At 42.9% G+C, this 25,755-nt stretch overlaps 2 protein-coding genes across 2 annotated transcripts; one reads left to right on the top strand and one right to left on the bottom strand.

Moving 5' to 3' along the window:
• Positions 1 to 7,905: 7,905 nt before the first annotated feature.
• Positions 7,906 to 11,435, bottom strand: LOC117486375 (E3 ubiquitin-protein ligase TRIM21-like). The gene is made up of 2 exons (XM_034134793.1): positions 11,298 to 11,435; positions 7,906 to 9,871 (listed from the first exon to the last, which is right to left on the bottom strand). Exon 2 carries the CDS (start codon positions 9,867 to 9,869, stop codon positions 8,175 to 8,177), a length of 1,695 nt encoding a protein of 564 aa, XP_033990684.1. The 5' UTR covers positions 9,870 to 9,871; positions 11,298 to 11,435; the 3' UTR covers positions 7,906 to 8,174.
• A 2,537-nt stretch (positions 11,436 to 13,972) lies between these two features.
• LOC117486378 (cell cycle control protein 50A-like) lies at positions 13,973 to 24,667 on the top strand. The gene is made up of 8 exons (XM_034134797.1): positions 13,973 to 14,447; positions 14,996 to 15,115; positions 16,754 to 16,861; positions 20,502 to 20,589; positions 21,358 to 21,504; positions 21,957 to 22,163; positions 22,687 to 22,897; positions 23,932 to 24,667. Exons 1-7 carry the CDS (start codon positions 14,211 to 14,213, stop codon positions 22,878 to 22,880), a joined length of 1,101 nt encoding a protein of 366 aa, XP_033990688.1. The 5' UTR covers positions 13,973 to 14,210; the 3' UTR covers positions 22,881 to 22,897; positions 23,932 to 24,667.
• The last annotated feature ends 1,088 nt before the right edge of the window (positions 24,668 to 25,755 follow it).

Genomic DNA, 25,755 nt, shown 5'->3' with positions numbered 1-25,755 from the left:
AGCTATGCGGATGACACACAAATTTACGTAACAATTTCACCAGGAGATTATGCTCCAATTCAAACACTGAGTAAGTGCATTGAACAAATCAATGACTGGATGTGTCAGAACTTTCTCCAATTAAACAAAGATAAAACTGAGGTAATGGTTTTTGGGAGCCAAGGCAGAACGTATAAAAGTTAGCGCTGAGCTTCAGTCTGCAATGTTCAAAACAACAAATACAGCCAGAAATCTAGGTGTAGTCATGGACTCTGACCTGAGTTTCAACAGTCACATTAAAACAGTTACTAAATCAGCCTACTATCACCTAAAGAACATATCTAGGATTAAAAGACTAATGTCACAGCAGGATTTGGAAAAACTTGTCCATGCTTTTATCTTCAGTAGACTGGACTACTGCAATGGTGTCTTTACAGGTCTCACTAAAAAATCTATTAGAAAGCTGCAGCTAATTCAGAACGCCGCTGCTCGAGTTCTCACTGACACTAAGAAAGTGGATCACATCACTCCTGTTCTGAAGTCTTTACACTGGTTCCTCACCGACACTAAGAAAGTGGATCAGTCCTGTTCTGAAGTCTTTACACTGGTTCCTCACTAACACTCAGAAAGTGGATCAGTCCTGTTCTGAAGTCTTTACACTGGTTCCTCACTAACACTAAGAAAGTGGATCAGTCCTGTTCTGAAGTCTTTACACTGGTTCCTCACTGACACTAAGAAAGTGGATCACATCAGTCCTGTTCTGAAGTCTTTACACTGGTTCCTCACTGACACTAAGAAAGTGGATCAGTCCTGTTCTGAAGTCTTTACACTGGTTCCTCACTGACACTAAGAAAGTGGATCACATCAGTCCTGTTCTGAAGTCCTTACACTGGTTCCTCACTGACACTAAGAAAGTGGATCAGTCCTGTTCTGAAGTCTTTACACTGGTTCCTCACTGACACTAAGAAAGTGGATCAGTCCAGTTCTGAAGTCTTTACACTGGTTCCTCACTGACACTAAGAAAGTGGATCAGTCCAGTTCTGAAGTCCTTACACTGGTTCCTCACTGACACTAAGAAAGTGGATCAGTCCTGTTCTGAAGTCTTTACACTGGTTCCTCACTAACACTAAGAAAGTGGATCAGTCCTGTTCTGAAGTCCTTACACTGGTTCCTCACTAACACTAAGAAAGTGGATCAGTCCTGTTCTGAAGTCTTTACACTGGTTCCTCACTGACACTAAGAAAGTGGATCAGTCCTGTTCTGAAGTCTTTACACTGGTTCCTCACTAACACTAAGAAAGTGGATCAGTCCTGTTCTGAAGTCTTTACACTGGTTCCTCACTGACACTAAGAAAGTGGATCAGTCCTGTTCTGAAGTCTTTACACTGGTTCCTCACTGACACTAAGAAAGTGGATCAGTCCTGTTCTGAAGTCTTTACACTGGTTCCTCACTGACACTAAGAAAGTGGATCACATCAGTCCTGTTCTGAAGTCTTTACACTGGTTCCTCACTGACACTAAGAAAGTGGATCAGTCCTGTTCTGAAGTCTTTACACTGGTTCCTCACTGACACTAAGAAAGTGGATCACATCAGTCCTGTTCTGAAGTCTTTACACTGGTTCCTCACTGACACTAAGAAAGTGGATCAGTCCTGTTCTGAAGTCTTTACACTGGTTCCTCACTGACACTAAGAAAGTGGATCACATCAGTCCTGTTCTGAAGTCTTTACACTGGTTCCTCACTGACACTAAGAAAGTGGATCAGTCCTGTTCTGAAGTCTTTACACTGGTTCCTCACTGACACTAAGAAAGTGGATCACATCAGTCCTGTTCTGAAGTCTTTACACTGGTTCCTCACTAACACTCAGAAAGTGGATCACATCAGTCCTGTTCTGAAGTCTTTACACTGGTTCCTCACTAACACTCAGAAAGTGGATCAGTCCTGTTCTGAAGTCTTTACACTGGTTCCTCACTGACACTAAGAAAGTGGATCAGTCCTGTTCTGAAGTCTTTACACTGGTTCCTCACTGACACTAAGAAAGTGGATCACATCAGTCCTGTTCTGAAGTCTTTACACTGGTTCCTCACTGACACTAAGAAAGTGGATCAGTCCAGTTCTGAAGTCTTTACACTGGTTCCTCACTGACACTAAGAAAGTGGATCAGTCCTGTTCTGAAGTCCTTACACTGGTTCCTCACTGACACTAAGAAAGTGGATCAGTCCTGTTCTGAAGTCTTTACACTGGTTCCTCACTGACACTAAGAAAGTGGATCAGTCCAGTTCTGAAGTCTTTACACTGGTTCCTCACTGACACTAAGAAAGTGGATCAGTCCAGTTCTGAAGTCCTTACACTGGTTCCTCACTAACACTAAGAAAGTGGATCAGTCCTGTTCTGAAGTCTTTACACTGGTTCCTCACTAACACTAAGAAAGTGGATCAGTCCAGTTCTGAAGTCTTTACACTGGTTCCTCACTAACACTAAGAAAGTGGATCAGTCCTGTTCTGAAGTCTTTACACTGGTTCCTCACTAACACTAAGAAAGTGGATCAGTCCTGTTCTGAAGTCTTTACACTGGTTCCTCACTAACACTAAGAAAGTGGATCACTCCTGTTCTGAAGTCCTTACACTGGTTCCTTACTGACACTAAGAAAGTGGATCACATCACTCCTGTTCTGAAGTCTTTACACTGGTTCCTCTCTGACACTAAGAAAGTGGATCACATCAGTCCTGTTCTGAAGTCTTTACACTGGTTCCTCACTGACACTAAGAAAGTGGATCACTCCTGTTCTGAAGTCTTTACACTGGTTCCTCACTGACACTAAGAAAGTGGATCACTCCTGTTCTGAAGTCTTTACACTGGTTCCTCACTGACACTAAGAAAGTGGATCACTCCTGTTCTGAAGTCTTTACACTGGCTTCCTGTGTGTCAAAGAATAGATTTCAAAATACTGTTGCTGGTTTATAAAGCTTTGAATGGTTTAGGCCCAAAATACATGTCTGACCTGCTGCTAAATTATGAACCATCCAGATCTCTCAGGTCTTCAGGGACTGGTCAGCTTTCTGTCCCCAGAGTCAGAACTAAACATGGAGAAGTTCAGTTATTATGCTCCAAATATCTGGAACAAACTCCCAGAAACCTGCAGGTCCGCTGCAACTCAGACTACTTTTAAATCCAGGCTGAAGACTTTTCTTTTTGCCGCTGCTTTTAATTGAACTATTCACATCTTAAACTGCACTGTAACTTTTAACTTTTATCCATGTATTTTTTCTTTTAATGTTTATTTTATTATCTTTTCTTTTTAATGACTGATTTTAAATGCCATTTCAAAAAATGTCTTCCATTTTTGTAAAGCACTTTGAATTGCCTTGTGTTGAAAGGTGCTATATAAATAAACTTGCCTTGCCTTGCCTTGTCTTTGTTGCAGTTTTTGCAAATGATGGCGTCTTTCTTTTTGACATATTTTCTTTTGCCTGATCCAGATTGCTCCCTCTCCTCTCCTCTTTCCCTGTACTGCTGTGTGGTGTACGGCACGTTACTCTGACCGGATGTTAGCGCCTGAGTAGCTGATGGCAATGGCATGTTGAGAAGCATCATCTGAGAGCTTCCAGGCACTTGAGGAAGCTGCACAGATGGTGCCATGTATGGTGTTGGTGCAAGGAAGGGAAGAGCATAGTGTGGAGGTGGTGGTGGGACCTGGGAGATGGCCACTGGCTGGGATCTGTTCTGGAGCTTTGCCTCACCAGCAGTGTTTGGTGGCAGAACAAAGGTGTGAGGCTCAGCCAGACTGCCAGGAAACAGAGATGTCCCTTTCTGCATCGCCACAAGAAGCTTCTCAGGTCCTGCCATGGGAGCGTCAGGAGCGGGGATACCCTGCTTCAGGACCTGCTGTTCCTGAGACCTGCAGCGCCTGCTGAACCTGCGGAAACATGAAACAATCAATATAAATGAACACAATTGAATATTTGTACTGAAAAAAAGTTGGGATTATTTTGAACAGTAAATCATTTTATTGGGTAAGTATTACAGTGTAAGTATACATGTTTTGCAGTATATGCAGTATGCTTAGTTACTCACCATTGTGTGACAGTTGCAACATTCACTTCTGGGAGCTGGATGGTGGTCTCAGTCATCACCTTGGCGTTGGTGATCACGCACTCTCGGATGTGCTTATAAGCACGTATCACCCAACCCAGTCTCACGGCATTTCGTGTTATTAGTCATGAAATTAATGTAATCTATTGATTCGTGTTCACCAACGCGATTTTCACATTTTTTTCGTGTCACACAGAACGATTTTAAATGCAATGTATTTCTATTGGTAGTATGTTTCGTGCCTGCAACACATCTTTTTGTCCGGTCGGGTCTTGGAAGACCAGAAGCTGTGTGGTTCATAAAAACATGTTCTTACTCAATATCTTACCCTAAGCCTAACCCTATCCCTTTTATTTTAAATTGTATAATGTCTGAGTTTTTTTGCCGTCAGTGAGGAAAAGAAATGTCTCAGAGCCTCAGAATACTGACATCTGTATTTTATGTCATCTCTTTTTCCTTCTAATTTGTTATTATTTGGTGCAGGCACGAAACATACCACCAATATAAATACATTGCTTCTAAAATCGTTCTGTGTCAGAATACTTAAATCTGTATTTTTTTAAATGTCTTTTTCCTTCTAATTTGTTATTATTTACATTGCTTTTAAAATCGTTCTGTGTGACACGAAAAAAATGGCAAAATCGTGTTGGTGAACACGAATCAATAGATTCATTTCGTGACTATAACACGAAATGCCGTGAGACTGGGTTGCTTCACCATTGTGAACCGTGAGACCCTCTTTCCCTCGCAGCGCACACTGTTTTTGTAGAGGTCACAGAGCCGTGTGAAGATGGCCTCCACCACTCTGCTGCAGTCTGGCCACTGTGCAGGACTGTGAGCCCCAACGAAGCACCTGTCAATCCAACAGAATACTTATTATTATGAATTACTAAAGATTGAGATGGATTTGTACTTCCCTAAAGTTATGGGGGAAACCCAGAAAGTGTTGTTCTGCTTTATTCCATCGGACACACACACTTGCTTACTGTATGTCTCTTATGTAATTGTTTGTTTTGGACCCAAGAAAGGAAAGGTGGTGTTCAAGTTAATAAGGATCCTTTAATAAACTTGACTACACTTATTAAGGTGAAGACAGTATTTCAGACAGTTTCAGTCATTTTTAAATGTTGCTAGAGAGCAGGTGCTTTCCTGGGGAGAAAAAAGTTCACATTTCAATTGGCTGGGCGAATTGCAAACCACGAACCTGTAAAACTCTGAAAAGTTTTGTGAAGCCGCCATTGTATTTGCTCGCATTAGCATTATTAGCATTAGCATTAGCCCCGCGCACCAACGGAGAGAGAATAATTTATGGCAACACAAAAGAAAACATGGCAGCGGTGGAGATGAGGAGGTGTCGGCGTTCTGGTGATTTACTCTGAAGGCTTCAGTAGAAGCTGCTGGGAGTCCCAGCAGCTTCTACTGAAGCCTTCCCCAACTCCGGGGACTTCCGGCCGGGGACTCCGGGTGGCAGTATACGCCGTGAAGTTGTTTGCGGCCTGCCAGTAAACCCAAAGCAGAAGAAGAAGAAGTGACGTCAGCGGCTTAATTTGCCTAATCCTCCCTCAGGGATTTATTCCAGTGTGAACGCGATCGGCTCTTTAGTTCCATGGGGGAACTAAGTGCTGGGAACTAAGTGCTGGGAACTAAGTGCTGGGTACTAAGTGCTGGGAACTAAGAGCTGGGAACTAAGTGCTGGGAACTAAGAGCTGGGAACTAAGTACGGCAAAGTACTTGGTGTGAAAGCGGCTAATGTAACAGACATGTACTTAAAAGGTAAAATACCATTGAACAGATTATAAAGCTTGAAGGTAGTAGCTTTTAATGTAAGATTATGTTATAATGTAAGGTAATAGTAAGATGTTAATGCAATGTGTGTGTGGGACTCAAGGGCGTAAATGAATATTTTCCAACCTGAGGGTCAGTGGTTCAACTCCCAGCATGCTCTATTGTTTTGTTATTTTACCTCACTGAGCTCTTTCAAAGTTCTTTCAAAATAATATCTGTCGCAATCTCTCGTAAAAACGTTTTTAATTGTGGTGTAAAAAATGGAAAAAGGTAGAAAGATATTTAGGCTTAATTCTTTTCTAAAGGACATATTCAGGTAATCAATCAGGTATACAATGATTAGACAATAAAAGGTGATAGATTTGGCACAAAGTCATGTAAGAAAAGTACAAATGCTTCTTCTTATTTCACATATTTTTATTCTACAGTTTCAAAGGCAGGTAATGCAGTTTACAGAATTCATCAGATCATATCAATGATGCGTTAGAATTGGTGAGCTGTTTCAGTAGCAAGGCAAGGCAAGGCAAGTTTATTTATATAGCACCTTTCAACACAAGGCAATTCAAAGTGCTTTACAAAAATGGAAGACATTAAGAAAATGGCATTTAAAATCAGTCATTAAAAAGAAAAGATAATAAAATAAACATTAAAAGAAAAAATACATGGATAAAAGTTACAGTGCAGTTTAAGATGTGAATAGTTCAATTAAAAGCAGCGGCAAAAAGAAAAGTCTTCAGCCTGGATTTAAAAGTAGTCTGAGTTGCAGCAGACCTGCAGGTTTCTGGGAGTTTGTTCCAGATATTTGGAGCATAATAACTGAACTTCTCCATGTTTAGTTCTGACTCTGGGGACAGAAAGCTGACCAGTCCCTGAAGACCTGAGAGATCTGGATGGTTCATCATTTAGCAGAAGGTCAGACATGGATTTTAGCAATGAAAACATTTACAGAAAAAGATGCAATGATCACAATCTGATAAAACAGTGTATGCCCATCCCCAAACATATACATGTATAACATTAAAGGTCTCCTATCATGCTATTTTTAGGCATATAGTATGGGTCTCAGATATATAAAAAAATATAAAAACATGTCTATGATGTGTTTTGCTCAAAATACCAAACAGATCATCCATTTTAGAAATCCATTAGGGCTGCACGATATTGGGAAAAACTGACATTGCAATATTTCCCCTGCGATATGAAAAAATACAGGAATTGAAGAACCTTTTATTTTGTCCGCAAACCATCCTTTCTTGAACTTTCATGCTATACAATTGGTATTTGTTAACTATATTTAACCGGATGAAGGATTTTAGTCACGGACGTCTGGATCTTAAGTTATCAGAGCAACAAGCTGAGCGAGCTCGGTTAGCAGCGCCGAACTGAAACACATGAAAATACTTTATTCAGTGTTTCTACCTTTAATCACCGGGTTTGCTTTGGAGAGGAGGAGAAGACATCTGCCACGAGCGGTGGCGCGGCCTGCTGTGATCTGATCAAGAATGATTGTGATAGGTGGTTGCAGCCTGCATGTCACTCACTCAAGTACCCCTGACATGAGTCGCGTGAGTTAGGGCTGTGCAATTAATCGTTTTTTAATCGCAATTACGATTTTGGCCTGCCACAATTACGAAAACAACATAATTGAAAAAAACAATTATTTAGCTTTGCTAGGTTGTGACAGTGCAACATGTTTGATCTAATTTATTTTGGTCTCATTTATTTGTATTTATCATATTTATATATGTTTAGTAGCTTGGGGAAGTGCGCTCCAAAATATTTGTTGATCTTGTTTATTGGTATTTATTATTTTGATATTATTTATTTAAATGTATCATTTCATTTATTTATTTTTGTATTGGTTTTTCAGTTGAATTATACGTTCAGGGTAATCAACAGTTAAAGAGATACTGTTCAAATTATTATTTGTATTTGTTTTAAAGTTCAATAAATGGATTTTTTCAAAGTCAATGAATAATCGTATTTAATAATCGTGATATAAATGATTGACTCAAATAATCGTGATTATGATTTTTGCCATAATCGCACAGAGCCTGCATGTCACTCACTCAAGTACCCCTGATATGAGTTTTCCTTTTGTAGCAAGCAGCAAAGTAATTGTAACGTGACGTGTTTGAGTTAATTTTCCTACTTAATATCGTACGTCCTAAAAAAAGAATCGCACGTCCTGCCATGTGACTATCGAGCATGCGCATATCGCCATTATCGTCACGACACGATATATCGTGCAGCCCTAACATCCATCATATCCCTATATTTCAGCCCTGCTAGAGAACTGCTGATTCTGGGTCCTTAGCTTTAAAAAGAAAAAAGAGGATGTGGAGCTAATGCCTGCTCAGGCTGATTGACAGGAGAGATGATCAGAGGCGCAGAGTTCTGACCACTTGGGTTGTTACAAGGACCAAAGAGTGGGTAGAGTTTCTCTTTGAAGCAGCAGCCAGTGAAGGAGTAGATCAGAGCTGCAGTATCAACATCATAAAAGGAGACCAGACCCTCCTCATAATCCACAAACACCCCCACCTTCTGAGGCGGAGACTCAGGCGAAGAGAGACGGACTCCAGGACCAGCAAGAGCTTTGTACTCATTTCCATTCCTCAACCATATCGTCCAGTAACCTTTCGGAGGAGTCAGTGAGATCTTCCCCTTCCTGTTGATCGACTCTCTGGCCACTCCTAGATCCCAGTCAGTCTTCCCTTTGACCTGAACCTCGTAATAAAGTCTTCCTGAAGAGAAACTCTGCTTTGCTAAAATATTAGCACAAGAATCAAATCTCTTTGGATTGTCTGGGAGACTCTTCTCCACATCACCATGTCTAACTTGTTTTCCATCATCAGACAGGACGAGGTTGGGATTTGCTGTATCAGGATCAAGAGTCACCTCCACCTCATACCGCTGGACCCTCTTCAGCTCCACCTCGGAGAGCAGCTTCTTCATCTGTTTGACGAGTGTCTGATGCAGTTTGATCACAGCTCCCCTCACAGTCCCCTCATATGAAGGTGGACGGACCCTGACTTCTGTCCAGTTCTTGGTGGGTGGAGCAGCGCTCAGGGACCTGAAGCTTTGGAGGAGGTGGAGCTGGTCTTCAGAGCGTGAGAGCTGCTCCACCTCAGAGCTTCTCTTCTTCAGCTCAGAGATGTCCTGTTCCAGCTCTTTGATGAAGCCTTCAGCCTGTTCCTCTGTCTCTCTCTGCTTCTCTTTGATCGTGTCGATGAGCTCGGCCTGGTTTCTCTCAACAGACTCCTTCAGAGCGGTGAAGACCTGAACACCATCTGCTATCTCTCTGTCTGCTCCTTCCTTACTGAGCTTCACTGAGCGATTCATCTCCTGAATCTTCAGTCGTCTCTTCTGGATCATCTGCTGAATGTCAGCGTCTGTCTTCCGCAGCTCAGCCTTCTTTCCTTCATATCCTTCTTTCAGAGGAACAACATCATGCATCTTGTGGTCTGAAACAGTGCAGAGCATGCAGACACACACCTGGTCGGTCTTACAGAACAGCTCCAGCAGTTTATCGTGCTTCACACACGTCCTGCCTTCCAGGTTCTCCTCAGGGTAAATCAGCTGATGTCTTTTTAAGCCTGTCTTTTTCAGGTGAGGCTCCAGGTGAGTCTCACAGTAGGACTGCAGACACACCAGGCAGGACTTCAGGGCCTTCAGTCTGGTTCCAGTGCAGACGTCACAGGGAACTTCTCCTGGTTGGACAACGTGTTGCTCTGAGCTGCTGCTGCTGCTGCTGCTGCTGGCTTTCTGTTGAGCTGACTGTCTGAACTGAGCAGCCATCTCAGAGATGAACGTGTTGACGCGCAGCTCAGGCTTTATGTTGAACGCCTCTTTGCAGTTGGGACACTGACACCGGACATCAATATCCCAGTGTTGAGAGATGCAGGCTTTACAGAAGTTGTGTCCACATGGTGTGCTGACTGGATCAGTGAACACATCCAGACAGATGGAGCACAGAAACTGATCTTCAGTCAGCAGACAGCTGGCAGCAGACATGTCTGTAAGAACACAATGGGTAAAAAAAAAAAAACGTTTTAACAAATCGTAGTAGAGAATACGGTATGCATACTGGATGTAATAAAGCTGACACTAAAAGTTCACTGTTTGCTTTAAAAGTTAAATACTATCCATAATGTGTTAAACATTTAGATCACTGCCTGGCCTCTCCTCTAACCGCGGCTCACGGTTCGCCTCGACAGTTTCGGACGTCGCCCATGCTTTCATCGGCCCATGGGTGGCGCGCTTCGGGACCCCGTCTGGCCTCTCCCCTGTCATAGGCTCCTTCCTCCCGGGGAGACTGCTCATTCCTCCCGAGGACTTCGTGCCTGCCGCCGCTGCGCGTTTGCCTGCGGCCGGGCTGCGCTCCTTCCTGCTGGGGCCCACCGGGTTATTCATGCCCGTCCCCACGTCGCGGCTCAGCGACCCAGCTTTCTACGACTGGCGGATGTGTTCTTTGTTCGCCTCAACGCCTACCGAGGCCCCCCGGCGGCCCCCTTGCGACGGCCCGTTCCATGGCCCGGCCCTCACCTGCAACCCCACCCTCCTCGGCCCCTGTGGTGCTTCCTCCCGGACGCGAGGATTGTGCCATGTTTGAATTCTGGGGGGGCTTGTGTAGTGATCACTAATTTACTCATGTTACATAATTCACTCATGGAACTACGGGTTGGGGGTATTGTTCTGCACGGACACTTATGCTTACTGTACCTCCAGGGTATATACTGTGTCCTCCTTCCTTTCTCTTTCTCTTCTCTACTCGGACTGCAAGCCAGCAACATGTGCTTTTCTGCTCCTCAATAAAGTAACCTTTTGCACCTTCGATGCACCGCCTCCTATCTCTCGGCACTACAATATACATATATATATATATATATATCTCTTTTAAACACATACGACACTAAGAATACAATTGAACAGAGTAAAAGGCAATCAGAGTATAAGACATCATATGTATAAATATGATTATGAATGATTATATGATACTTTGACAAAACACTGCTTTAAAAAGACAGACAGCAGTAACTACAGTGAAGTTGAGAGGTTATAAGCAGGGGTGCACATCACTTTTCATGAGCGTGCTCAACTGTTGGCCGGAGCCTCGCAGCGGGGTTACTGCGGAGCCCATAAAGCAGACCCGGTACGCAAATGCGCCTTTTTTCAAATGATCCGGTGCTCTTTTTTTGGCGGGGGTGCGCATGCGCACCTGTTATGTGCAGCCCTGGTTATAAGATCAAGGCTGCTGACCAAAGTGTATAACAGTTAAATAAGTTGTACAATGTCAATGTTGTGCCTTTACAGACTACACAAAGAGAGACCTCCCAAACAATCTGAGCTAGGCTCGTTAGCTGTTAGCAGGCCTGGGCTAACTGCAGTTACTGTTCTTTGTCTCATGTTTAGTGAGTCGTTGTGTCTCTGTAGTGCACTCACCAGAGTTTGCAGAGGTTCTGCTGTGTTGTTGAGAAGAAGCTGCTGGATTCAGTTGTTTCTTCAGAGAAACGGAGACGCGGTCTGGACTGCAGCTCTGCTCACACTAACTTTCACTTTCGTTTCTGTGAAGTTGAAGCTCTCGTGTTTCAGTGCAGCTCTGTGAGGGTGTATCACTCAATGGGGAGGACATTAAAGGGGACCTATCATGCTGTGGGAGAAAGAGATTCAACTGAGTCAGAAGAAGATCTGGGCTATTAAATATTAGAAAACTGTGGTAAAATCAGAGGTGGAGAAGTACTCAGATCTTGTACTTGAGTAAAGATAGAAGTACTCAGATCTTGTACTTGAGTAAAGATAGAAGTACTCAGATCTTGTACTTGAGTAAAAGTAGAAGTACTCAGATCTTGTTCTTGAGTAAAGGTAGAAGTACTCAGATCTTGTACTTTAGTAAAAGTAGAAGTACTCAGATCTTGTACTTGAGTAAAGATAGAAGTACTCAGATCTTGTACTTGAGTAAAAGTAGAAGTACTCAGATCTTGTTCTTGAGTAAAGGTAGAAGTACTCAGATCTTGTACTTGAGTAAAAGTAGAAGTACTCAGATCTTGTTCTTGAGTAAAGGTAGAAGTACTCAGCTCTTGTACTTGAGTAAAAGTAGAAGTACTCAGATCTTGTACTTGAGTAAAAGTAGAAGTACTCAGATATTGTACTTGAGTAAATGTAGAAGTACTCAGATCTTGTTCTTGAGTAAAAGTAGAAGTACTCAGATATTGTACTTGAGTAAAAGTAGAAGTACTCAGATCTTATACTTGAGTAAAAGTAGAAGTACTCAGATATTGTACTTGAGTAAATGTAGAAGTACTCAGATATTGTACTTGAGTAAATGTAGAAGTACTCAGATCTTGTTCTTGAGTAAAAGTAGAAGTACTCAGATATTGTACTTGAGTAAAAGTAGAAGTACTCAGATCTTATACTTGAGTAAATGTAGAAGTACTCAGATATTGTACTTGAGTAAATGTATAAGTACTCAGATCTTGTTCTTGAGTAAAAGTAGAAGTACTCAGATCTTGTTCTTGAGTAAAGGTAGAAGTACTCAGCTCTTGTACTTGAGTAAAGGTAGAAGTACTCAGATCTTGTACTTTAGTAAAAGTAGAAGTACTCAGATCTTGTACTTGAGTAAAGATAGAAGTACTCAGATCTTGTACTTGAGTAAAAGTAGAAGTACTCAGATCTTGTTCTTGAGTAAAAGTAGAAGTACTCAGATCTTGTACTTGAGTAAAAGTAGAAGTACTCAGATATTGTACTTGAGTAAATGTAGAAGTACTCAGATATTGTACTTGAGTAAATGTAGAAGTACTCAGATCTTGTACTTGAGTAAATGTAGAAGTACTCAGATCTTGTTCTTGAGTAAAAGTAGAAGTACTCAGATATTGTACTTGAGTAAAAGTAGAAGTACTCAGATCTTGTACTTGAGTAAAAGTAGAAGTACTCAGATCTTATACTTGAGTAAATGTAGAAGTACTCAGATCTTGTACTTGAGTAAATGTAGAAGTACTCAGATCTTGTACTTGAGTAAAAGTAGAAGTACTCAGATCTTGTACTTGAGTAAAAGTAGAAGTACTCAGATCTTGTACTTGAGTAAAAGTAGAAGTACTCAGATCTTGTACTTGAGTAAATGTAGAAGTACTCAGATATTGTACTTGAGTAAATGTAGAAGTACTCAGATCTTGTTCTTGAGTAAAAGTAGAAGTACTCAGATCTTGTACTTGAGTAAATGTAGAAGTACTCAGATCTTGTTCTTGAGTAAAAGTAAAAATATATTGAATAAAAAAATGTTTTGCAAAATAAAAACATTTAAGTAATTACACTTTTGCCTATAAAATAATAAATATATGATTATTGCTCAGTGGATAAAGCGCAATGTCCATATTCAGATCATTGTAGAACATTACAGGCTGTATATGTATATAAAAAAATATATGTCTGGTCATAAATCATGATTTAAAAAATAAAAAGTTGCTTGAAGAATATTCACAAAGATTAAGCAATTGCAATTGAAAGGAAAATCCTTCAAGCAAAAGCCTTTATAACTTAAACATATGTTATTAATGTAGTAAACCCACCAGGGGAAGTGTTGTGTGATGAGATTTTTGTAGAACTTGACTTTATGACAAGGATGTTATTTAATATTGCATTGCAGTCTGCTTACTAGTTAAAGAAAGACAACACTTGAAACGGAGCTACACGGACTTGAGTGCTACAGGATTGTCACATTATTGGAAAATTAGAAAAGAGGATTCGTGTTGGTGGATGTTTTTATTAAAAATAGAAATGACAAATGACAACCTTTCTTACATCTTCATATGGTCTCTCAGTTGAATATACTTTTTAAAAAAAACACAAAACATGGATTAAATCCCATAAATAACCAAATTAAAACAAATGACAACACCATTTATAGATTTAACATACACTCGTTGCATTTATCATATAAAGCGTTACATCTGGTTGTGTTTACTTTTAAATCCGGTTGTGTTTACTGTACAAGTTGTGAGAGACGTTGGTGTTGAGCAACAACAGAAAGGTGGCGGTAATGCACTATTAAGCTGTTTGCCAACCGCCATTAAAAACAACCCCAAAAAGAAGAAGAAGGAGGCGTGACGTCACCACGTTTTACGTCAGTTGTTTGTGTTCTTCCTGAGAGAGCTAACTAGCTCCGTAAATGATGATACAAAAAAACGATGGATTAAATCATATAAATAACAAAGTTTAAACAAATGACAACGCCATTAATAGATTTAAGACATCAACTCGTTACATGTCTCATCTAAAGCGTTACATCTGGTTGTGTTTACTTTAAATCCCGTTGTGTTTACAAGTTGTGAGAGCTGTTGGTGTTGAGCGACAGCAGAAACAATGATGGCGTCCAGTTACACCGCAAAAGAGGAGGACGGACACATCACGGTGTCCGGACCCGGGGCTCTGAGGAGCAGGAAGCCGGAGAACACGGCCTTTAAGCAGCAGAGACTCCCGGCCTGGCAGCCCATCCTCACCGCGGGCACCGTGCTGCCAGCCTTCTTCATTATCGGACTGCTCTTCATCCCCATCGGCATCGGACTCTTCGTCACCTCCAACAACATCAAGGAGTTCGAGGTGACATGTTGGTGTTAAATCAGTCATATAACCGTTATAATAACCAGAGGCGGGAGAAGTACTCAGATCTGTACTTTAGTTACAGTAGAAGTACTCAGATCTTGTACTTGAGTAAAAGTAGAAGTACTCTGATCTAGTACTTGAGTAAAAGTAGAAGTACTCAGATCTTGTAGTAAAAGTAGAAGTACTCAGATCTTGTAGTAAAAGTAGAAGTACTCAGATCTTGTACTTGAGTAAAAGTAGAAGTACTCGTATCTTGTTGTAAAAGTAGAAGTAGAAGTACTCAGATCTTGTACTTCAGTAAAAGTAGAAGTACCTGAGAGTAGGAATACTCTCTTACAGTAAAAGTCCTGCATTCAAAATGTTACTCACTCAAGTAAAAGTATAAAAGTATTATCATAAAAATATAGTTAAAGTAGCGACAGTAAAAGTCATTGTGCAGATTGGCCCATTTCAGTGCAGCTCGTTTGAATGACTTTGTGGAAGGCGACCTGAAGCTATGGTTTTGCAGAGTTCTGTATGGATAACATTTCCCTGTGTGTTTTCAGATTGATTACACAGGAGTAGATGCTTCCAGTCCGTGCTTCAACTGCTCCCAGAGCTTCAGCTGGAACAGCAGCCGGCCGTGCACCTGCTCCATCCCCTTCTACCTGGAGCAGCCGTACGAGGTGAGAGACACAACACAGAGGTGGGAGGTAGTGGAGTACAAATACTTCCTTACTGTATTTAAAGGTCACCTATTCTGCAAAATCCACTTCTTCATGTCTCTTCTTCATCAACATGTGTCCCCTCTTCTTCATGTCTCTTCTACATCAACATGTGTCCCCTCTTCTTCATGTCTCTTCTACATCAACATGTGTCCCCTCTTCTTCATGTCTCTTCTTCATCAACATGTGTCCCCTCTTCTTCATGTCTCTTCTACATCAACATGTGTCCCCTCTTCTTCATGTCTCTTCTTCATCAACATGTGTCCCCTCTTCTTCATGTCTCTTCTTCATCAACATGTGTCCCCTCTTCTTCATGTCTCTTCTTCATCAACATGTGTCCCCTCTTCTTCATGTCTCTTCTTCATCAGCACGTGTCCCCTCTTCTTCATGTCTCTTCTTCATCAACATGTGTCCCCTCTTCTTCATCTCTCTTCTACATCAGCATGTGTCCCCTCTTCTTCATGTCTCTTCTTCATCAGCATGTGTCCCCTCTTCTTCATGTCTCTTCTTCATCAACATGTGTCCCCTCTTCTTCATCTCTCTTCTACATCAACATGTGTCCCCTCTTCTTCATGTCTCTTCTACATCAACATGTGTCCCCTCTTCTTCATGTCTCTTCTACATCAACATGTGTCCCCTCTTCTTCATGTCTCTTCTTCATCAACATGTGTCCCCTCTTCTTCATGTCTCTTCTACATCAGCACGTGTCCCCTCTTCTTCATGTCTCTTCTACATCAACATGTGTCCCCTCTTCTTCATGTCTCTTCTTCATCAACATGTGTCCCCTCTTCTTCATGTCTCTTCTACATCAACATGTGTCCCCTCTTCTTCATGTCTCTTCTTCATCAACATGTGTCCCCTCTTCTTCATGTCTCTTCTTCATCAACATGTGTCCCCTCTTCTTCATGTCTCTTCTACATCAACATGTGTCCCCTCTTCTTCATGTCTCTTCTTCATCAACATGTGTCCCCTCTTCTTCATGTCTCTTCTACATCAACATGTGTCCCCTCTTCTTCATGTCTCTTCTTCATCAACATGTGTCCCCTCTTCTCATGTCTCTTCTTCATCAACATGTGTCCCCTCTTCTTCATGTCTCTTCTTCATCAACATGTGTCCCCTCTTCTTCATGTCTCTTCTTCATCAACATGTGTCCCCTCTTCTTCATGTCTCTTCTTCATCAACATGTGTCCCCTCTTCTTCATGTCTCTTCTACATCAACATGTGTCCCCTCTTCTTCATGTCTCTTCTACATCAACATGTGTCCCCTCTTCTTCATGTCTCTTCTACATCAACATGTGTCCCCTCTTCTTCATGTCTCTTCTTCATCAACATGTGTCCCCTCTTCTTCATGTCTCTTCTTCATCAACATGTGTCCCCTCTTCTTCATGTCTCTTCTACATCAACATGTGTCCCCTCTTCTTCATGTCTCTTCTTCATCAACATGTGTCCCCTCTTCTTCATGTCTCTTCTACATCTTATCTATCTATCTTATCTTATTTGCTCGCTGGTGCCTCAGCGACAGTTACATTTTTCTCTTTTATTCCCTTATGATTTTGTCCGCTACACTTCCAGTGATCCAGATTTGTCTTTGATCCACAGAGCAACGTCTACGTGTATTACGGCCTCTCCAACTTCTACCAGAATCACCGTCGCTACGTCAAGTCCAGAGACGACAGCCAGCTGAATGGAGACCCCAAATCTCTGATGGTGAGACGCAGTAAAACACTGACGTAGTGAAACACTGACGCGGTGAAACACTGACGCGGTGAAACACTGACGCGGTGAAACACTGACGTGGTGAAACACTGACTCGGTGAAACACTGATGCGGTGAAACGCTGACGCGGTGAAACACTGATGCGGTGACACACTGACGCGGTGAAACACTGACGCGGTGAAACACTGACGCGGTGAAACACTGACGCGGTGAAACACTGACGCGGTGAAACACTGATGCGGTGAAACACTGACGCGGTGAAACACTGACGCGGTGAAACACTGACGCGGTGAAACACTGACGCGGTGAAACACTGACGCGGTGAAACACTGACGCGGTGAAACACTGACGCGGTGAAACACTGACGCGGTGAAACACTGATGCGGTGACACACTGACGCGGTGAAACACTGACGCGGTGAAACACTGACGCGGTGAAACACTGACGCGGTGACACACTGACGCGGTGAAACACTGACGCGGTGAAACACTGACGCGGTGAAACACTGACGCGGTGAAACACTGACTCGGTGAAACACTGACGCGGTGAAACACTGACGCGGTGAAACACTGACGCGGTGACACACTGACGCGGTGAAACACTGACGCGGTGAAACACTGACGCGGTGACACACTGACGCGGTGACACACTGACGCGGTGAAACACTGACTCGGTGAAACACTGACTCGGTGAAACACTGACTCGGTGAAACACTGACGCGGTGAAACACTGACGCGGTGAAACACTGACGCGGTGAAACACTGACGCGGTGAAACACTGACTCGGTGAAACACTGACGCGGTGAAACACTGACGCGGTGAAACACTGACGCGGTGAAACACTGACGCGGTGAAACACTGACTCGGTGAAACACTGACTCGGTGACACACTGACTCGGTGAAACACTGACGCGGTGACACACTGACGCGGTGACACACTGACGCGGTGAAACACTGACGCGGTGTGATGTGAAACACTGACGCGGTGAAACACTGACCGTGTGAAACACTGACGGGTGAAACACTGACGCGGTGACACACTGACGCGGTGAAACACTGACGCGTGGGTGAAACACTGACGCGGTGTGAAACACTGACGCGCGGTGACACACTGACGCGGTGAAAACACTGACGCGGTGAACACTGACGGGTGACACACTGACGCGGTGACACACTGACGCGGGTGACACATGACGCGGTGAAACACTGACGCGGTGTGATGGTGAAACACTGACGCGGTGACACCTGACGCGGTGACACACTGACGCGGTGATGAAAACACTGACTGGTGTGAAACACTGACTCGGTGAAACACTGACTCGGTGAAACACTGACGCGGTGAAACACTGACGCGGTGAAACACTGACGCGGTGAAACACTGACGCGGTGACGCGGTGACACACTGACGCGGTGAAACACTGACGCGGTGAAACACTGACGTTTTTAGAAACTGAACTATAACACAGGACTCACATGTCAGAAGCCATACATCCTGAGAGGGTTTATTAGTTACACTTCTTAAGAGGAGCATTGTTGCTAACCATTCTGTCACTCTGACATCTTTAATGCAATGACTTTTAGTTGGTAAACAATAACTGTCCTTGAAATAAGCTCAGGAAACATTCCCTCTGTTAGGAAACACTTACAGATCTCCCTCTCCTTTTCAGAGACATTATTTTAGACATATTGGCATTTCTCGGCCGACCTGGTGGTGAGAACGTCCCCCTCTGCCTACAGACCTTAAAGAATCAAGTCAACATGACATTGCTTTTGTGTACCCTTGGACTGCTTCCACCACACGTTGCCATTTACCTTGAACCCCCTTGTTAGAAAAATATCACTCGTCACCGGCTTGGTCTTCAATCTCAGGATCCATGTATTTATTATCCTTGCAAGAATGGAAGTAGTCACCACACACAGAGCTGCGTGGGACAAATAGTTCCCAGAGTAGAGTCCCAGAGGGTGTTACAGTCAACAAGATGGAGGAACACTGGTTCAGAGCAGTATTCTGACATTAGTTCAGATTAGCTAAGGCCTGCGTAAGCAATAAACATGACAGTCATATGCCTATCTCTCTAGGGCAGTGCTTCTCAAACTTTTTCATACCAAGGACCAACCAATGAAAAAACACTCGCGGACCACCTGACTCCCCAAATATCCAGAAACAATAGGCCTGCTCCACTCCAACAGTACATAACAGCCTAATAATGACAGCTTAACTTCTCTACATCGCCTCGTTCACACATTAAATCAACAATACAAATACAACTACAGATTATATAAGCCTTTCGTGCATATGTGATTTAAAATGCTCTCAGGTTTTACACCTCTTATGAAATGTAGACTACATTTATAACGGAGTTTATGTCCGAGCCAACTACTGAGAGAAATGCAAAACACACCGCCTGTAGTACGACACAAACCTCCGCTGTGGATTTTCAAAACAAAACACAGTAAAGCTATGGTCGCAGGCCCAAGTCTAACTCTCTGAGCCCTTTTTTCACATGTTAGGCTCGCCTGGGCTTTTTTTGTAAAAATGCTATTAAAACATGAACCTTGGTGACCATCGGGCTGGCCTGCATGGTCTGCCCCAACAACAGCCTCTGATCAGCAACAGACTTCATGCAATGCTTCATCGGATGCATATATTAGATAATAATCTCTATCACTCCTAACATCTGAATCTACTTCCAGCGTGGATAAATGTTCATAAAAGACATCCATTGTTTGTTTTATATGCTTCTTGAAATATAAAAAAAAACACATTGTTTTTCTAGAACAGATTACAAATCGCTGGAAATGGTACAAACAAGTGGCAACATGTGTGACGAAGGTGTGGCGCTGGGCTATATCATGCAATCGAAGTGAAAGTTAAACTCGCTCCATTGCGGAGATATTCCCGCGAGAGTGTGGAAAACTTAAATAAAGTAACTTATTTAAAATGTGAACTTTTACCAATATACTCACGGACCACTAGAGGGCGCTCAAGGACCACCAGTGGTCCGCAGACCACACTTTGAGAAGCACTGCTCTAGGGGCTGTGTCATCATGCCAATCTGAGGAACATAGCTATCATAACTTCAACACACAGGGTGTTTCTCAATGTCGAGTAAAGCTGCTTCAGAGCCACTATTTCAAGCATACTACGTCATCGAGTGCCGCCGAAGTACTGTTCCAATCTCCAGCATACTTGGAAATCTACCGAGCCCGGCGTACTCCGTTTGGAGAAATATCGAGGCTGCACATGAGTAGACTCCGCGGTCTTAAAATCCCCACAATGCTTTGCGCACGGACCAATTTCCCCAAATCTGTGGCGGAAGATGTAAGGAGGCGGGGCCTCTCATATGACGCACACCTGCACACTTGCTAGCCTGTTCCACTCTTTGTTTTCCAAATGCCAGGAAGTATTCTTGACTCGCTTCTGAAGCAAGATGCTCGGCAGACATGTGCTACCAAGCAAGCGTACTCGACATTGAGAAACACCCAGTGTCTCATGAGCGTCTCCATGTAGTCAGACATGTAGTCGGACATCCGGCTACGCACACAGCTACACCTCTGCTATCATGTGCTGCTCTGATATAGAAGGAGCATTCAGTATTTTCCCAACACCCCTCCTCTTCCTCTTCTCTCAGGAACCCAGTAAGGAGTGTGAGCCGTACGCTTTCCACGAGAAGAAACCCATCGCTCCGTGTGGAGCCATCGCCAACAGCATGTTCAACGGTGAGCCGCTCTCCTCGACTCAAGGCTTCATCATCATGTGCTCAGCAGCTACACTGTGGACAACTGAAGTCCCAGGCTCCTCCAACAGAGCAACATGAATATATATATATATATATATATATATAGGACATAGAACAGATACAACTAGAGTTTAGAGAGTTAGTTAAAAACAAAGTATGTGAAAAATATATATATTTATTTTGTGTAAATGTGAATACAAGTAGTTTTTTTCTCCCAGCATGCCCAGTTCCTTTCAGGCTGTATGACATCACTGTAACGTCTCTGAATGTTGTGGATATGGATCAAAGATGGCCACGTGTTAGGTCATTTCCTCCCGTGAATCCAGAGAGGAAACCAGAGTTTGAATCGGTAGTGTGTATTCGTCGTTCAAAAGAGGCAACCGGAAGACAGACTGCGTGATATATACAAACTTCAGCTCTCTGAAGCAGAAAGAAACTATTTAAGCATTGTGGCTGGCAACCTTAAAGCACTGAAGCTCCCACATCCATGCATCAGTCATTATAATCCAAGATGATATTAATATACAACATCATAACACTGACAGCCAATCAGAGTGATTTCTTTTGCCGACAGCCTCCCCGATTCGACATGTTGAAAGACATGACGGTGCGGGACACACCAATCTGAGTAGGGCGACAGGACGCTCATCGATGGCCAGACGTCTATCGACGGCCGAAATGGGCTTGGTGTGTCCGGGCCTTAAGAGTGTGATTTCTAACCCTCTGTCTTTCCTTTCTTGATCTGCAGACACGTTGGAGCTGTTTTACAACGACCCCAACGGCACAAAGGTCCAGATCCTCCTGAACACCACGGGCATCGCCTGGTGGACGGACAAACACGTGAAGTTTGGAAACCCCGGAGGAAACAGCCCTAACCTCACCGCCGCTTTCCAAGGTGTCACTGATCCAAAGACTACAGTCCCACGCCTCGAGCTCAAGAGAGAATGAAATGCTGTCATTTCACGTTCCTGTGTTTAGGGTCACTTCCCTTTTGTCAGTGTCATTCTTCACTTTATATGGTGGATGGGAAGAAGTGATTTTAGCTTGAGGATGTCCGTCTGTAAAACCCAGCACTGCTACCCTCTGCCTTTATGATATAGATCTCTGTTTACACTGAACACAAATCCCCAGCCTAGCTAAGGCACACCTGTGCAGTAATCATGCTGTCTGTGAGGTGGGTGGATATTTCGGCAAAGAAGAAGAGTTCATTAACACACATTTGTGAACAATATTGGAGAGAAATAGGCCTTTTGTGTACATAGAAAAAGTATTGGATTTTTTTTTTCAGCTCGTGAAAAATGGGAGCAAACCAACTATAATGTCTGCGTTGTTTCCTCTCCTCTTCAGGAACAACGAAGCCGATAAACTGGCGTCGGCCGGTCTTCGATCTGGACGCGGACGAGGGGAACAACGGCTTCATCAACGAGGACTTCATCGTGTGGATGAGGACGGCCGCGCTGCCCACGTTCAGGAAACTTTACCGGATCATCAACAAGAAGAGCGGCATGGTGCCCACGCTGCCCCGAGGGAACTACTCTCTGGAGGTCGTCTACAGTATCCTTCAAAGCACTCCAGATGCTTCGTGTGTGTGTGTGTGTGTGTGTGTGGTGTGGTGTGTGTGTGTGTGTGTGTGTGGTGTGTGTGTGTGTGGTGTGTGTGTGTGGTGTGTGTGTGTGTGTGTGTGTGTGTGTGTGTGTGTGTGTGTGTGTGTGTGTGGTGTGTGTGTGTGTGTTGTGTGTGGTGTGTGTGTGTGTGTGTGTGTGTGTGTGTGTGTGTGTGTGTGTGTGTGTGTGTGTGTGTGTGTGTGTGTGTGTGTGTGTGTGTGTGTGTGTGTGTGTGTGTGTGATGCAGACATCAGTTGATTGACAGGCTGAGTTTGACCTCAGTGCCTCCAGAGGTCATTCTATAATAATAATACATTGGATTTTTTTGATTGCGCTAATGCTCAAAGACGCTTGACATCAAATCATAAACAGTCGTCCTAATCCAAGTGCGAGTAAAATGTGTGGTTGTTGATCAGAGTTTGAAAGCTATAGTGAATAAGTGAGACACACTCTTCTTTAACACGTGACCTCAGATTACCCCGTGCGCAGCTTCGAGGGCAGGAAGCGGATGATTCTGAGCACCATTTCCTGGATGGGGGGGAAAAACCCCTTTTTGGGCATCGCCTACATCACCGTGGGCTCCGTGTGCTTCTTCCTGGGCATCGTGCTGCTGCTCATCCACCACAAGTGTGGAAACAGAAACAACAACGCTGACATTTCCAACTGAGCTGCTCAGCTGTCCGGGTAAACCTCACATAATAAAGAATCTAATTCGGGAGGAAAATGGGGTTTTAGAATTTAAAACCGCTTGATCTTGGCTGATTATTAAAGTTAATGAGAGAACAGCCAGAAATGTGCCAAAGCTTTTACAAACTTGGTGACTCAAATCCATCTAATTCAGCAGGAAAATTGGTTTCAGAGTTTAAAATGGCCTGATTATTATTGCTGATATTTGCCAAAAAATGTGAAAACTGCTCAAAATGTGCCGTCGTTTAACAGCTTTTAAAAACTTTGCAACTCAAATTCAGCAGAAAAATTGTCTGTTAGAGTTTAAAATGTCTTGGTTTTAGCTGATTATTGGCCCAAATATGAGAAAACTGCCAGAAATGTGCCGTCGTTTATGAGCTTTCACAATTTTGGTAACTCAAATCCATCTAATTCAGCAGAAACATTTGGTTTTAGAGTTAAAAACGGCCTTATTATTGCTGATTATTTGCCAACATTTCTTAAAACAGCCTAAAATGTGCCATTGTTTAAAAGCTTTTACCAACTTTGTGACTCAAATCCATCTAATTCAGCAGAAACATTTGGTTTTAGAGTTTAGAATAGCTTGATTTTTGCTGATTGTTTGCAAAAAAATGTGAAAAACTGCCTGAAATGTGCCGTCGTTTAACAGCTTTTACAAATTTCATAACTCAAATCACACGGATGAACTGCCTTAGAATAAAGACATGTACTCAGAGGTCCTAAACACATCAGAAAAAGTAGGATATTTATAATAAATAACAATGGGAATATGACAAATTGAGGATCATTACGTTAAAAAAACTAGAAGCCATGTGCTCTGTTTCTTCTGGAAAAGTGTTGGGAGTATTTCAAATGTATGGACGAGTTTAGATTCTACAACACTCAGAAATGATGTTATAATACCCCACGACTCTAGAAAGTAAATGGAGTATTGCTTTAAAAAGACAGCCTTTGTAAGAGTCTTGAATTTGAAACCAAAACAACGAAAGGAAACATCTCTCTGATCTCTAACATCTCTAATCTCCATGCAGGTGCAGTTACAGTGAGCTGGAGTGTAGTCCTGTTGCATGCTGGGAAACTGAGTTCTTCATGTGATCACTGAGCTGTCCGAGCGGCTCTTCTTTGTGCCTCGTCTCGTCTGTGAAGCCTTCCCTTTCAAACAAAATCATGCTTTTTAAAAAAGTGTTGCGCACGTCAGAGGGAACACAGCATGACGCTAACATGACTATTTATTTGTATTTATTTATAAGAGATGCTTGCATTGTGAAGCCTGTTATTTGCACGCCACACCTCAGGGGGGGGGGGGGGGGGGTGGTGAGTCTAAAAAGCTGTTCTGAACTGTACAAAGCAAGTGTGTAAATCCAATGCAGAGACGTGTACATCGTGGCTTTATTCATCGTGCTTTACATGTGGTATTAACACAGAAACAGCATGATAGCGCCGTGACGCAGTACATGTGTTCTATGTTACATTACATGTTACTTGTTAGACGTTTGCACAGTATGTTTACGTGTTGTACTCCGCATTTAAAATACTGACGGTAACTTTAATGCACATAAGTACCTTTTCCACCTGAATCCTGCCATGTTCCTCACAAGCTGAGAATAATCAAATAGACGCTGCATGTTGAAAATGTGCCGAGTTCAAATGTGGTTTTTTTTGTTGGTTTTAATACGTTTCATCCACACATTGATTTGACATTTCTTTTGATACTCCATTGGTGTTGTGTTGTTGCTTTAAAATAATAAAAAGGTCAATTTAATTGTTTCTCTGACTGCACTGATTCATTGTTTCTCGCTTGATGCAGTGACGGATATACAAGTAGCACAACGAGAAGATAAGAAGTACTTTATTGATCTCAATTTGGGAAATGTTACGGCCACAACTTCCACAGCTGTGGCTCACGCTGAGACCCGCACCATAGAAATAGACGAAACAACCAGAAGAGTTAACAAGTACCTTTTACTTTTATTGAGCTGTCGTTCTTTAAACAAGCCAATCTAAAATTAAAAAGGTCTGGAGGACTGGCCAAAAAGAACAAAAGGGTGGAGGGAGCCTGAGCCTGCCACACCATGGGCCGTAGGACCCAGAGCCCCCCCCCCCCCTAACTAAAAGACACACACAGACCCACACAGACAGAGTCACAAAGACACACACACAAAGACACACACTTACCAATTTTCATACATTGTTATACAGATTGTGGCTGACTGTAGAAGATAGTTTGGCACATGTTTACTACTGAATGTATAATAATGAATCCCTAATGAGAGCTCATAGTATATCTCTGTAGGTAAATAGAGCCTATAGGCTTTTAGCACCATAAGCTGTTAGAACCGTTAGCTGTTACCACTCACTGTAAGGCCCGTTAGCACCCTTAGCTGCTAACACTGTTAGCTACTAGCAACATTAACTGCTTGCACCGTTAGCGGCTAGCACTGTTAGCTGTCAGCACCATTAGCGGTTAGCCCGTTAGCTGCTAGCACCGTTAGCTGTTAGCCCCGTTAGTTCGCTGCTAGCACTGTTATCTGTCAGCACCATTAGCGGTTAGCCCGTTAGCTGCTAGCACCGTTAGTCCCGTTAGCTGTTAGCCCCGTTAGTTCGCTGCTAGCAGTGTTAGCTGTCAGCACCATTAGCGGTTAGCCCCGTCAGCTGTTAGCCCCGTTAGTTCGCTGCTAGCAGTGTTAGCTGTCAGCCCCCTAGCTGTTACCACCGTTAGCTGTTAGACATGTTTGGTGTTTTAATGTTAAGCTGTTAGCTTCCAGCTCAGCGACCAACAGTGAGAGTCCTGTGAAGTCTAATCAATCCAATATACATTTTGATTTGGGAACCTTTTAAAAAATAAAGATACTCAT

The sequence above is a fragment of the Trematomus bernacchii genome, unplaced genomic scaffold (assembly GCF_902827165.1).
Source record: "Trematomus bernacchii unplaced genomic scaffold, fTreBer1.1, whole genome shotgun sequence".
Classification (NCBI taxonomy): domain Eukaryota; kingdom Metazoa; phylum Chordata; class Actinopteri; order Perciformes; family Nototheniidae; genus Trematomus; species Trematomus bernacchii.
This window is presented reverse-complemented; position numbering and strand designations above follow the sequence as displayed.

Coding starts and splice junctions, on each gene's coding strand:
- LOC117486378 (XM_034134797.1), top strand. CDS start 14,211: ATGATGGCGTCCAGTTACACCGCAAAAGAGGAGGACGGACACATCACG. Junction 20,590..21,357: donor CGCCAACAGCATGTTCAACG/GTGAGCCGCTCT, acceptor CTTGATCTGCAG/ACACGTTGGAGCTGTTTTAC. Junction 22,164..22,686: donor CTCTCTGGAGGTCGTCTACA/GTATCCTTCAAA, acceptor ACGTGACCTCAG/ATTACCCCGTGCGCAGCTTC.
- LOC117486375 (XM_034134793.1), bottom strand. CDS start 9,869: ATGTCTGCTGCCAGCTGTCTGCTGACTGAAGATCAGTTTCTGTGCTCC.